This window comes from Bubalus kerabau, chromosome 1, assembly GCF_029407905.1.
Source record: "Bubalus kerabau isolate K-KA32 ecotype Philippines breed swamp buffalo chromosome 1, PCC_UOA_SB_1v2, whole genome shotgun sequence".
Lineage (NCBI taxonomy): Eukaryota > Metazoa > Chordata > Mammalia > Artiodactyla > Bovidae > Bubalus > Bubalus kerabau.
The window spans coordinates 252,479,415-252,494,817 of NC_073624.1; the positions used below are offsets into that span (position 1 = coordinate 252,479,415).

The following is a 15,403-nucleotide window of genomic DNA, read 5'->3' on the forward strand; positions in this document are numbered from 1 at the left end:
AAAGGGCTATTTTTGAATTTGATGATGCAAAGAACATTTAGGATAGTAGTGCCTGGCATAGCAGCATAAGCATTAACAGGATACTGGACTTGTATCTAAACTTTTTTAAGCCACAGATGGAATTCAACAGACTATGTGTTCTTTTGACCGATCATCTTTTTATGACTGCCTGGAAAGAAGACACGCTCCTGCCATTGGTACAGCTGAAGCCAATCAGGAACTAAACATCAACACAAAAATTCCAAGCAAGCTGGAATCAAGATTCTGGAGCTAGGAAGGAGATTAGGGAGAGTATTCAAATCTAGTAAACTGTGGACTTTAGTGCCCATCATCCCATCCGGTCTTGCACCAAGACTGTGTGATAAAGACAGAACCTCTGATGTTTAAATTGATCCTTAATCCTCTTCTGCAACCTGCTAAGACCACAAAAGGAGTATTTGAATATTCTGTGGACTACTTAACTATCTACTCTGCCCTTTAGGTTAGACAACAGGATTCAGTGGTAATGGTAACTCTTGGAAAAAAGAGAATATGCTGACTGACTTTTTTCCCCACAGAATCCTGTGTTTTTTCCCCACCTCCCAAAGATCTTATGTTTCAAAAAGTCAGAATGGAGTCAGAAATAAGCTGTTTCCCACTTTGTTCAGCACCTATACACAGTAAAAAAAAAAAAAAAAAAAAGCTTATATGTTGCCATAAATTTTCCAAAGAAATTATTTCTACTTCTACTTCCACTTACCTCCTCTGAAATGCCAACTTAAAGAGATGATATCCTAGAACTGATTACCTAGAATATTCTTGCCCTCTTCATATTAGATTTGTGTTAGTAAAGAACTAAAAAAAGTTAGTTGACATAGCTTTAGGAAAATCCAGCTGGCAGCAGAGTTGGACAACAGATGGTCACTCAGAAACTAGACCCAGGAAGGTTACTTACTCTTTGTATGCTGATAAGAGTTCTATTTTGGGGAATACCCTGAAAATCCTTGACCTAATGCAAAAGCCCAAGAGACAGTGTAGGTAGGAGCAATGATCATAACCTGATTACCTGTCTAGGGCACTATATACCATTTAAATCAGCTATAGATAAGCCAGAAATGTACAATAAAGAAGATACTGAGATATCATCCCATCTACAGAAGCTTTCATCTTTTGCAAAAAAAGAAAAAAAAAAAACCAGCAACATGTAACAAGATTTTCTTAGATGTTTCCTAGAATTCTTACTAAGCACCTTAAAGTAGTCATAAAAATCAGTGACTTTTAGTTCCATACTTTGTTTCTGCAGAAAGAGCTACTAGCAGGCTCATTTTATAATAATTCCAAACAGTTTTTTCTTAAAAACAACAACAACAACAACAACAAAACAAAAAAGGTTTAGTCTTATCTTTATGGCAATTAATAGCTGACAACAGTATCTAATTAAAACTGTTAACAGGCAATTTTTAGCTAAGAAGCTCTGCTTAGTTTTGAAATTTTAACTGAATTTTGGTTGAACCTTAAATGTTAACCATAAATGTGTAATAATTGCTCTACTACAAAATCTGTAATTCGCATTTCCAAAATTCCTGTTGCCTGGATGAAAATTACTGAAGGTTTTCCTTTATCAACAAAACTCAAAGACATTTATGTCATGGCATATGGTAAGTAGATTTGAAAGCTGTTTATCATCACTTACTAAGTTACACAAGATTCCAGTTCAAGTTGATATAGAAAACATAAACTAGATTGAGGGCAATGTATTAAATAAACAAAAACACAGTTTGTATTTTGGGGTAATTAAAAATGTACAGACCTAACACTAAAAAGAATGAAAAACACATCCAAGATTATCATTCTGTAGTTGTTCTGTTTAGCTCTTTTTACTCTAAGCATGTAGTCTTATTTGGAGAAGGACAGCTGGTCAAATTTTTGCTTAAGACATTTATCCATACTTAACCAGAGGTTTCAGAGATAATAACACCAGTCAGGTATTCTGAATTATTTTATGTTAAATAGGAGCATTTTCTCAATAGTCTTAACATTTTCTCTTAAGTCACATCTATCTTCCTCCTTAAGAACTAACTACATAGGCTTGTTTTAAATAGTTTAAACACCTGTAATAAACTACAGATTGCTAAGAGTAGAGGTACTCTGGTTAATGCTCAAAATGGTATGGCCAGAGGAAAAGCCAGCATTATTAAATATGAATGCAATCCTTACCAACACAAATTGAACCTTTTTTTTTCCAATAAAAAAGCTAGTCCGAAAAAAAGGTCTCATTCTATAAAGATTTATCATTTCCAAATCACAGTGAAAGGAACTTGGATAATTTACCAATTTTGTTTTCTACTATGTGCCTTAAAGATACCTCACTAAAAACTGGTATCTAGCACAACAGAATGACATATGCAGAATGTAATATTGTAGCGACAGTACTGAGGTTGATTGTTACAGACACATTTCAACTCTGAGTATTAAATGTTACAGCCTAATTATTTATATAGAACATTGGTCCAATAACAAAAATAGAGAGCAGCAGCTGCAAGTGTAGCTCATTCAATGTTCAGAGATAAAAGGGTTAACCATTCTTTCCACTATTTTCAGCAGATCAGTCCTTTTTTGTCATATTTAAATCTGATGGCGACTGAAGAATTCTGGCATTTTCCCAAGCTACTGTATGAAAAGGATGCTGAAGGCCATCACGATACAGCACACTGCAACATACGGACTCTTCCGTTCTCCTGGTGGAAAAGAGGCAGTGAAATATGTTCATGTTAACTGAGTGGCGAACATAAGGTTATTACTACAGAGGACAGGCACGTACAAACCAAGATAAGATTCTTGCCTATGAAGTCCATACCCTTAGGGGCAGGGGCAAAATGAACTACATGCAACATAAAAGTAAGTACACACCAGAATGAACTAAACGATACTGATCTAAGACTACCTCTTTGTCATGTCTTTAGAAAACACTGGATTCGCCATTTTAGTGTCACTGCATAAACCTACGTATTGAAAAATGTAACAAAGAATGTAGGATAAAGAGCCAAGAGAAATTATCTCAAAAAACTTATAAGGGGGGAAAAATAGCATTCCTGAATGAAAATAAACAAGTATTCAACAAAACTGCATTTTAAAAAATCAACATCACATAGAATGTTTAAAAAAAAAAAAACACATTAGAGAAACCTAAACTATTTCTGAGATGGATTTCGTATCAAATTTTTTATAGTATAATTACTCTGGGTTAGAGACATAGAACAATCACTTCTGAATTAGTCAGTTTTCACATGTGTTTAAGGAGTGTCTGTTTACAGCTGGAGACTTTCCTTTGCATAAGTAGATCTGGAGTTGGCTTGTGCGATTGTCTTGCAGAGATCCTGTGACTGTGAACTAACTCAAACTTATCTTGTTCATTCCTGTTTCTTCAATAATTGCAAGACTGTACATACAAGGCACCAGGCATTTTTGTGCTGCTTTGAGGGCACACACGAAAGGAAGAAGGAAGGAAGGAGAAAGAGTGAGGACGTGCTACTTCTAGGAAAAATTCTGAGTGTGTACCTGGTTCCTTTATAGAAGGGTTTCCCTGGTGGCTCAGAAGTTAAAGTGTCTTGTCTGCAATGCAGGAGACCAGGGTTCGATCCCTGAGTTGGGAAGATCCCCTGGAGAAGGCAATGGCACCCCACTCCAGTACTCTTGCCTGGAAAATCCCATGGATGGAGGAGCCTTGGTAGGCTACAGTCCATGGGGTCGCAAAGAGTCAGACAGGACTGAGCGGCTTCACTTTCACTTTCCTTTACAGAGATGGTTTATACTCCCCTCCCCTGTGTTTTTCTAAGGTGTTTAAAATAATTTCTTTTCTAGTAACTAAGTTCCTTAATTCACTTAGCAAGGTTAGTTAATTATTTCTGGAAAATGTGAATCTTGATCACTCAGCTCCCTCACTGAGATCATAGGGATACAACTGGTAAGTTTTTATCTTTGTATCTATTCAATGGCAATATTCATATGACACATTTTACACACATGCAAATAAAATAAACATTTGGTGTTTTTCAGAGTGTTCTATCCACAGACATTTAATGAACTGTGTTCCAACTAAACGAAAATTCAGAAAGTGAGAAAATACAGTTTCAACTGGAAAAAAGAAAAAGAAATTAGAAAATAGTGGTGTTCCTTGTTTTTTAGCAATGCTGATTGTTTCAGAGTAAAAAACCTCAAGTTATCCAACAAAACAAGAACAAAAATCAATCAGACCAAAATTTCAGGTAGATCTCATAAGGAAGCCTGTCCCTATTTCCATAGGGCTGCTGCTGCTAAGTCACTTCAGTCATGTCTGACTGTGTGTGACCCCATAGACGGCAGCTCACCAGGCTCCCCCGTCCCTGGGATTCTCCAGGCGAGAACACTGGAGTGGGTTGCCATTTCTTTCTCCAATGCATGAAAGTGAAAAGTGAAAGTCTAGATATCCTTATTGTCAAATACAGCCTTCTTAAATACTAAAAGAAGAAATTAATACTGTCCTAAATTTGCCATCTGCTAAAAATTAAATTTTGAGGAAGTTCTTCTCTTCCTCATCCTCCAACTTAGAATACTATGATTTACATATGGGTTTCATTTTCCTGTTTTTAATTTTCTTAAAAGAGACTGCCATGTGGTAGAGCTAAACATCTTTAGTTGAACTAGGGTAAGAATGTTACTTCTTGTCTGGTCTTAGGTCTCTATAAGTGAATGTGAAACAGTTGCTGTAATGTGATGTGTAACATGATAGGATGATCTGGCTGGGCCTTTTCCCATTAAAACTGCATCCTTTCTTTGGGGATATATTCTGTGTCAAGATAAGAGAGGAACATGTGGTTGAGAAAGCTGCATATCAGTACCAACATTTTCTAAAACCCTTTGCCAAAATGAAAAGCTAATGGTTTTCACATAATTAGCAATATGTGAATAACTGAACTATTTAACCTATGATATTCATGCAGTCAAGAGAGGAAAATGGAAATACATGGGCAAGCAAAAAAAGAAAAGGCATAGTTTATAATTAGACATAAAAATAGACAATACTAACAGGATATCATTAAGAAAGCTATAAACTAGATGTCTGAAATCTTTACCTACACTTCCGAGCAACAATTGTGAACAAAGTCAACCTGGATTAGTTACTAAGGGAGTTGTACAATGTTTTCTAATTTATTACATAAAAAATGGATTTAAAATGCCTTAACATTTTATTCACCATAAGCCAATAATTTTAATGTTCGTATGACTCTAATCCTGAATATTTACTGGAAGGACTGATGCTGAAACTCCAATACTTTGGCCACCTGATGCAAACAACTGATTCACTGGAAAAGACCCTGATGCTGAGAAAGACTGAAGGCAGGAGGAGAAGGGTTAGATGGTAGGATGGCATCACCCACTCAATGGACGTGAGTCTGAGTGAGCTCCGGGAGCTGGTGATGGACAGGGAGGCCTGGCGTGCTGCAGCAGTCATGGGGCTGGAGAGCCTGACACGACTGAGTGACTGAACTGAACCGATGACTCCAATCCAGCGATGTTCCCTGTTCCCTCAAACTGTCCATAATGTTCTTTATTTTTTTTTAACTGAATAGCTGATTTACAATGTTTTAGGTATACAGCAAAGTGTTCAGTTATACATCCACATACATGTAAATATATACATACACACATATATTTATATATTTTTTCAGATTTATTTCCATTAAAGACATTACAATATAGTGAATATAGTTCCTTGTGCTATACTGTGCTGTGCTGTGCTTAGTCGCTCAGTTGTGTCCGACTCTTTGCAACCCCATGAAATGTAGCCTGCCAGGCTCCTCTGTCCATGGGGATTCTCCTGTCAACAATACTGGAGTGGGTTGCCATGCCCTCCTCCAGGGGATCTTTCCAACCCAGGGATCGACCCAGGTCTCCTGCACTGCAAGCAGATTCTTTACCTTCTGAGCCACCATAGTAGATACTTGTTATTTATCTATTTTGTATGTAATAGTATTTGTTAATCCCAATTTCCTAATTTATCTCCCCACCTTTGTTTTCAATGTCTGCAAGTCTATTTCTCTTTTGTAAATAAATTCAAGATTCTACTTGTAAGTGGTACAACATATTTGTCTTCTCTGCCTGACTTACTTCACTTAGTATGATAATCTCTAGGTCCATTCAGGTTGCTGCAAATGGCATTATTTCATTCTTTTTTTTATGGCTGAGTGATATTCTACAGCTGCAATGAACACTGGGATGCATATATCTTTTCCTTTTCAAATGATGGTTTTCTCTGGATATATGCCAAGGAATGTGATTGCTGACTCATATGGCAACTCATTTTTTGTTTAAGGGATCTCCATACTGTTCTCCACAGTGGCTGTGCCAATTTACAACAACAGTGCAGGATGCTTCCTTTTTCTCCACGCCCTCTCCACCATCTATTATTCAGTGGCCATTGACGATGGCCATCCTGACCAGGAGTGAGGTGATACCTCATTGTAGCTCCGATTTGCATTTCTCTAATAATTAGTGATGTTAAGCATCATTTCATGTGTCTATTCATATGTCTTCTATGAAGAAATGTCTATTTAGATCTGCCCAATTTTTGACTGGGTTATCTGTTTAATATTTAACTATACAAGCTGTTTGTATATTTTGAAAATTAATTTCCTTGTCGGTCACATCATTTGCAAGTATTTTCTCCCATTCCATAGATTGTCTTTTCATTTTGTTTATGGTGTCCTTTGCTGTGCAAACGCATGTAAGTGTGATTAGGTCCTGTTTGTTTATTTTTGCTTTTGTTTCCTTTACTCTAGGAGTTGTATCCAAAATAATACGGTGCAATTTATGTCAGACAGTCTTCTGCCTATATTTTCCTCTAGAAGTTTCACAGTATCTAGTCTTAAGATACTTAAAGACCTAAATATGTGTTTATTTTTGTATGTTGTTAGAGAATGTTCTAATTCCATTGTTTTACCTGTGGCTGTAAAGTTTTTCCAGCATCACTTATTGAAGAGACTTTTTCTCCACTGTATATTCTTGCCTCCACTGTTGTAGATTAATTGATCATAAACACATGAGGTTTATTCTTGTCCTTTCTCTTAAAGGACACCCACAAAATTTCACATGTTTTGGCACCCAGGGCCAAAGCAGTGACTTGATAGGAGCCTCGGTCAGACCTACCTTCTGGCCTTGGAGAATCTCCTGGAGAAGCAGAAGGCGACTGCATCTTACCTGGGGGACACAGACACTGATGGGAGCCATTCTGAGTTACTTCTGTCATATGGACACTGGCAGGCACCACTGTAGAATCTTCCCTCTAGCTTATGAGTGGTAGGACCCAACTGTGTCCTTGCCCAACAGCTTACAGGTGAGTGCTGAGACACCTCAAGCTAAGCAACCCATCTGATGAGGACAGAGCCACATCCATCAGCAGACATGCTGCCTTAAGAGCCCACAGCTGCCTCTGAACATGGCCCTATCCACCAGAGGGTTCGGTGCCCCATTCCACTTACCAGTGGGCAAGCACCAGCCCCAGAAACCCATGGAGCCCAGCCCTGTCCTCAGAGAAGCCTGCTCTAGCCTCTGGATCAGCCTCACTCCGACAGGGGGCAGACACTAAATGTTAGAAATTTAGCGACAATCCTGCAACCTACAGACTCAGACTGCCCCCTAAACCCCCATCGCAGCAGGCCAGGCCCTGCCCTGGGTCCAGTTGGGACATGGTCTGGCCCACTGGCAGGCCAAGTCTCAGAACACCCTAGACACTGTACCAAACTGTGTCAGGAACCCCTCCCCACCCCCACCAGTGGTGCTGGGAAAGCTAGACAGCTACACGTAAAAAAATGAAATCAGAACAGCTAGTTCCTCACACTATATATAAAAATAATCTCAAAGTGGATTAAGGACCTAAATGTAGGACTGGAAAACATAAACTCCTAGAAGAAAATAGAGTGGAATACTCTTGGACATAAATCATATTTTTGGGGATCTATCTAAAGGAAACAAAAGCAAAAATAAACTAACTGGATCTAATTAATGTTAAGAGCTTTTCCACAGCAGAAGAAACTATCAACAAAATGAAAAGACAACCTATTGAATGAGACAGAATATTTGCTAATGCCATGACTGATAAGGGATTAATATCCAAAATCTATAAACAGCTCATACAACTCAACATCAAAAAAAAAACAACCCAATTAAACCTGGGCAGAAGGCCTGAGAGAAAGTTTTTCAAAGAAGACATACAGATGACCAACAGGCAGATGAAAAGATGACCAACACTATTAATCATCACAGAAATGCAAATTAAAACCAAAATGAGATGTCATCTCACACCTGTTAGAATGGCTATCATCAGACGGGACACAAGAAATGTTGCTGAGGTTATTGGTGGAAATGTAAATTAACGCATCCTCTATGGAAAACAGGATAGAGGTTTCTCAGTAAAAACAGAACTACAATATGACCCAGCAATTCAAACATACAATATGACCCAGCAATAAGACTACAGAACTGGTCTGTGGCCCAGAGGTTGAGGAGCCCTATTACACACTATTTTGCATCAATTACACTTCAAAAAAAAAAAAAAAAAATTACTGGTGAATAAAGTATATTTTAATTCATTTACTTACCAATTATTTGAGAATCTAGTATGTGCTGGGCATTGTGTTAAATACTATACATAATGTTATGGGACAATGAATATTAATATATATTGTTATCTAACCATTTACACACTTAAGATGCTACTAACTTTATTATGAAAAGTTAGAAGATATCCACGTTTACACAAAGTTCAAGGATGATCACATACATGGATTCAAAAGATGAAATAGTTCATGTTTTCTAAAAGCAACTAGTAAGAGTCTATGACTTACCAGAGGGCAATTAGATAGTTGCTCAGCAAGCCTTTCATGAAATACAAAAATCATCCTCCGTTATTGAAATGGTACACATTATACCAAACAGCATGCTTGATACAATGTGTGCATATACATACTTGCCTGTAATCGCCTCAAAACCAGGAATGCATACTGTTTACTGTCTAAATTACAGAGACCTTTGACCTGCTTTCCATCTCCCTATTAGTGAATATTAGAAGGTGTGTGTGAAACCATTTTAAATAGTGTCAAGAAAAGAGTTATGTGGAACTCTATAAAGTACTGCAAAAAGGTACACAACTGGGAAGTCTGCGCTTTAAAAACTGACATTTTGATTTGTTTGACTATAACTGGCCAACAGTTTACAGCATAAGAAAGTAGAGAGATAATAGACAGATACTCACCAATTCTGGCACACTTCCAAAATATACCCAACAACCTGCAGAAAATAAAAAAGTAGCTACTGATTACTGGGAAAGACAAATTATTCAGTATCATATAGGTAATTTATTACATACTAGCATTTTAACTGCTGATGTATTGCTTTAAACTGAAATTCATTTGATATTGAGCCACTACTTATTTAGAAAAGTAGGACACAATAGCTTATCAACCATCAGTACACAGAAACTATTAGAAATTGGAACATACGTGATGTCACAGGTTGGGCCCAAAGTAAATTAATGTAAGAATGGCAAAAATTTGCACAACAGCTTACTATTAAAAGATTAATTCAGTCAACATCAAGTGCTTTACCTTCAAAAGCAAAAAACTCATAATGCTGATTTAAATAAACATTAATTTTGAAAAAACAGTAAATGGACACAGTTGGTTTTGGATAAATTTTGACAGTAACCGAAAAAACTTTTTACTGAATATAGTTCTATATTTGAATGATCTATAATCATGAACTCCAATGACAGTATTTACATGACCATAACATTAAATGAGGAGGAATACAAAAATATGAGCCTATATTTCAATGTAATATATTCAATATAACATATCTCAACATAAGAAAACCCTAGGTTAGGGATATTGTATATGAAACTATAATTTCATATAAAATTTAAAATATATATTTAAAACACATATTTAAATATTTAATTATTTAATATTTAATTTTTAAATATTATTTTTAATATTTAAATATTTAAATTAAATATTTAAAATATTCTGGAAATAATAAAAATTAGACTAATATTTCTATTTCAGTTCCATGAATAAATATAAATACATATTATATGGATATATCACTTATTTTGCAAATATTAAAAAATACCAGCTTAAAAAAATGACATTCAATTAATAGAGATATTTGAAAAAAAATATTATAGACAATTATTTTGATGTGACAAAAGAACAGAAATATAAATAGTATTACACATGGTTACAAATCAAGATAAATTAACATTAAAATTACTGCAGTGAATTAGAATTGTTATAGGAAGAAAATCATGTTTATATTTGAGAGAAATTATATTTTCTTTGCCCAAAGAGATGGCTGGCAACAATTCGTTATATTGGAATGATTAAGACTAAAAAAAAAATGCTGACTCAATGAAGTTCCAAACATGTTCCTCCTCTGAAGTATACAGTAATTTCCTGACATCAAAGCAAAAAGTCCCTTAGTTCAGATTAAATGAAATGGGCAAAAATATAAGTATTGTGAAGGATAGGAATTCTGACAGGTGAAACAACTTCACTATAGGAATAAAAAGGACAAATGTATACTCTTGAAAGCAAAGGATCAGGGCTAAATTGTGCCTAAGTTCAATTCTACTTAACTGGCTGCATAACTGTGAGCAGGTTATTTTATCTCATTTTAATAGGGTTTCTATAAGGGTTAAATGAGTTATTACATAGGAAGTCTTCAGAATAGTGACTAACATGTGCTGTGTTCAATATTACATAGGCTAAAGGTATGGACAATAACTCCAGGTATCACTAACATTGGCTTACACTTCATCAAAAAAATGGAAGACAACTGGTTAGTGATCTGCAATGTCCTGCAAACTTGATTCTAAAAATCTATTGATTATAAAATGAATTATTGACTCAAAGCTGCTCTGGTTGAGGTATTCAGAAGTATGACACTTGAAGTTCCTCTATGGGAAGCTTAGGGCCCTTCAGAACAGTCTGAGACCCTATCATCACAGTCAAGGTCTTTTCAGGTCTTATAGTCTAGAAATTAGCATCAAAGCATCAGTAGGAAATTGGTATAACAGAGCATATTAAAAGCTACTTAAATGAAAAAAATTCCTAATTTGGCAACATAAGAGATTAATTGGTACTGCTTTGGCCTTTTTCACATATTTCCCTACCTAGACATTTACACGATATCCCAAATGCTAAAAGGAACTTAAGCTGGTAAACACCAATACAAATATGCTGCTTAGTTTTTAAAGACATAAGCCAGTAAGCATATATGCTGATAAAATTATAAAGTCTATGAAAATAGGAAAGTAGACAAAATAGCAACTCTTCTCTGCTGCTTTTAAGTTCTATACTATTCGAAGCAGCAAAAAATGAAGTTGCTATTTTCAACAGTGAAGTTATTAAGAACTCATTTTATCTAATTGGTCGATTTTATCTAATTGGTTCACTAAAGCATGGAACACTCAGTATAAAGGAAAGTTTACTATGACTTTCATAAATATACATTTTTAACAGAAAAGAACAAGGACCAGTAAAAATGTCTTCCACATAAATTATTTCATTTGTGCAAGTCAAAATAAAAGGAGCTTAACATTTGTATAGAGACAATGTTTTTAGGGCTCCCACTGTGGCTCAGTGGTAAAGAATCTACCTGGCAATGCAGGAGACACAGGTTTGACCCCTGATCTGGGAAGATCCCACATGCTGAGGAGCAACTAAGCCCATGAGCCACAGGAACTGAGCCCACGAGCTGCAACTACTGAAGCTTGCCTGGCCCAGAGCCCATGCTCCTCCACAAGACAAGCCACTGTAATGAGACGCCTGCACACCACAGCTAGAGAGTAGCTCCCACTTGCTGCAAATAGAGAAAAGCCCATGTAGCAAGCAATGAAGACCCAGCACAGTCAGAAGCAAACAAAAAGTTTTTCAAAAAACCTTTCAAACAGCTAACTGTATCATATATACTTTAAAATGTAAAAATAGGCATGCTATTTCTTTGGTTTTATGTAGGAGAAATATACTACTACTCAACCTCTACTGTAAGGTTGGCAGCCCTGAGAACTCCTTTTTTAATGTAGCATGTTGTGGATGTATTCCTGCTTCCAAAGGAATGAGAAGCAGACATTTCCACATGCAGCCTACTTTGTCACAGCACCAGAAATGTACAAATACTCTGTTCTACCACTAAGTGATTATTCATGAATGAAATAAATTCTTTATTAAACATTATGTATTAGAAATCTAAACTAACAATTGATGAGATCATTTACTGCATTCTACCATATGCTTTGTTGTTGTTGTGTAGTTGCTAAGTTGGGTCTGACTCTTCACGACCCCATGGACTGCAGCCTGCCAGGCTCCTCTGTTCATGGAATTTCCCAGGCAGAATACTGGAGTGGGTTGCCATTTCCTTTTCCAGGGGATCTTCCCAACCCAGCAATTGAATTTGTGCCTTCTGCACAGGTGGATTCTTCACTGCTGAGCCACCAGAGAAACCCACAGGGGATTACAGAGAAAGGGAAGGAGGAAATCAAATTGTTTGGCTGAGTAGAAAGGCTTCTTGTACAACTAAGCAACAAATTATGTAATTTCAACAAAGGGACTGAAGACTTAGTGCAATAAGAATTCAGAGAAAAGGTGGAATGATAAGAACATAATCTCTACAAAGGAAGTGAGAAAAACCCATGGACAAATAACATCTGTTTTCACCTTCAGTAGGTTAAATAAAATGCCTTAGGACAATAGAGGCAGATCATCAGTTTATTGGAATAAGATTATAGATTTTCATTATTCAAAACTGGGTAGGGGTTCTCTATGCCTTTATAGATGTTCAAACAAACCTACATAATAAAAAGAAATAGTAACAAAAGCCAAATGATTTAGATAATGGAATGTTTGAATAAATGTTAATTATGACCCCAAAGATATAATGCAGTTGAAGGGAAGATAATTATTTCCTCTCATAGTTGAATATCTACTACCTTGCTTCTTGTAGGAGATTTTTTTAGTGGAAGAACAGAGCCCGACTTTATAGTATCCTAATTAGAACTTTTCCTTTCCATCAAAAACAAAAAAGGTGGAGATAATTAATTATTCCTATGTGAAGTGTTCTATTTCATCCTATTATTTCTTAAGATGATTAAGGATCTTACCATGAAAGGATTAAGACAATTATTCACAGAATTAATCTGTAAGGCAAAGAAAGTTTAGACAGTTTTCACCATATGGTCTCTGTTTTTTGTTTTTTTTTTTAATATAATTGTCCTTCTGGTTGAACTCAACATGTATTTCTGTATGAGGAACATGGCACTTAGAAATTTTAAGTCTATGTAGTATCACATTAAGCTCAATTTTGGCAGGAGTGTTAACACACAATTAAAAGGGATATGACATGCCCAAAACTTAACTTTTATTATTGCTTTAAGAAAGCTAAATTTCTCCAAAGATGTTTGCTTTATGATACAGCTGGGGAGCCTATATGATTAGAGCAGTCCTGGAGTGGAGATGGGATGTCTATACTAGTACTGTAGAGGACACAGTGCTTATAAACTGTTTAATGCTTTCCAGATAAGATAATGGATTTTACTATAAAAACGAAGGCCAAACCCTGTCTCTGAAACTACTAAACTGTAGCTATAATTTCAGAAAGAAAAACTATCTCATCTTTTAAAATACACTGTTTTTTTTCAGTCCAGCACACTTCAGATAACTTCTGATATTTATCTTTTTGGTAAGAATCTATGAATATAAAGATTTGGATTTTTTAAAAACAAGGAAAAACAATGTAAAAAGTTATTTTTACATAATTTAGTTATACACACTAAATTACATATAGAAATTAAATTACTTAATGACTTTTAATAGTTGGCATTTAATATCTCTAAGAACTAACTTGGGTGATTAAACATTATTAGTAACATACCCAGTTTTATTTCTGTCCAGGAGGCTGGGTGCCAAGGATCGGATATAAGCACAGGTACATATAAGCAGCAAGATTACAGTCAACAGACTCTGAAAATTGAAAATGGCAGACTAAAAAGAGAAAAAGAAAAATTAATGTCACAAGATAAACTGCATAGTTAAAAAAAAAGTCAGACAATTCCATATTAAGAATCACATTTTTTTCTTCAAAAAGGCAAACAGAATGACATGTCTGAGAACACTGTTTAAAAGCAGAAAGAAAGTGAGGTCGCTCAGTCGTGTCTGACTCTTTCCCACCCCTTGGACTGTAGCCTACTAGGCTCCTCTGTCCATGGAATTTTCCAGGCAAGAGTATTGGAGTGGGTTGCCATTTCCTTCTCCAGGGGATCTTCCCAACCCAGGGATCGAACCCGGGTCTCCTGCATTGCAGGCAGACGCTTTACCATCTGAGCCACCATGGAAGCCTTAAAAACAAAATCACAAGGTATTTTGAGACCATACCTTCTTCTCCATTCTTTGGGCTAAGGAATTCAGAAGATGCAACAAAAATTCTAAATTCAAGAACTTAAAAATACCATCAAAAATGTTACAAATCCAAAACAGCTCACCAAAGCCGAACCAATAATTAATACAGATGTCCTAGGATCCCAGACTACTAGGCAGAACATACGGTCTCCAAGCTCTGCAAGTAAGCTGGCTATGCAACCTCAGTTGAATACTGCCCTCTCTAAATCTCTGTTTCACATCAGTAAAACTAGGTGGAGAATGGGGAGACAGACTCAATGCTGGCTCAAGATTTTTCAATTCTGAAATTCTTTTAGAATAAGAATGCTTTAAGTAGTCACGTTCCATGCATTAACTAATAGTTGTCAATTAGGTTTTGGTGGAAAAAGGACTTGCTCATTCACTGCTGATACTTTAAGATAAAAAATTTAACACAAGAATCTGTTCTTAAATAAAACTGCTACACATTTATCATAATACTCATCCCTAAAGAGGGGACAAACTGAATCTCGAGCACCTAAGTATCCGACAGCCACACAGTGGGAGCCCAATAAGAGATGATGGAGTAAATAAAACAATTTTTTAAAAACACAGGAATGCTACTGTACATACAATAAAGAACAACTTTTCTATTATACACAGGTAGCTAAAATATCTTACACAGTAGCCAACATATATTTACTTAGTAGACTCAGAAGTACTTCCTGAGGGGGATCAAGATGGTGGAGTAGGATGTGAAACTCACCTCTACCAACAAAACACATCAAAAATACATCTACATGTGGAATAATTCTCACAGAAAACCAACTGGAAATGGGCAGAAGATCTCCTATAGAACCAAAGCTGCAAGAAAGATCTCCATGTAACCAGGTAGGACAGGGAAGAAAAAAGGCATCAAGATGGGACATCAAGATGCCTCTGGTAGGCATGTGTAAAGGAGAAAGGGTCTACACAGG

At 36.1% G+C, this 15,403-nt stretch overlaps 1 protein-coding gene and 1 non-coding gene across 4 annotated transcripts in view; both read right to left on the reverse strand.

The window, feature by feature from the left end:
* TMEM167A (transmembrane protein 167A) overlaps window positions 1-15,403 on the reverse strand; it is a 91,009-nt gene that overhangs the window by 44,603 nt on the left and 31,003 nt on the right. Inside the window, exons 2-5 of one of the 3 annotated variants that reach the window (XM_055563298.1) lie at window positions 13,945-14,054; window positions 9,269-9,303; window positions 7,165-7,215; window positions 1,368-2,717 (exon numbers count right to left, since the gene is read on the reverse strand). In XM_055563298.1, coding sequence (XP_055419273.1) covers window positions 2,647-2,717; window positions 7,165-7,215; window positions 9,269-9,303; window positions 13,945-14,054 — 267 coding nt within the window. In that variant the 3' untranslated portion in view covers window positions 1,368-2,646. Of the gene's footprint in view, window positions 1-1,367; window positions 2,718-7,164; window positions 7,216-9,268; window positions 9,304-13,944; window positions 14,055-15,403 lie in introns of those variants that run through there. The other 2 variants (XM_055563307.1, XM_055563290.1) reach the window with 2 other exon arrangements.
* Window positions 12,025-12,159, reverse strand: LOC129642657 (small nucleolar RNA U109). Its single transcript, XR_008709905.1, has one exon. It is a non-coding gene; the product is annotated as a small nucleolar RNA U109 (small nucleolar RNA).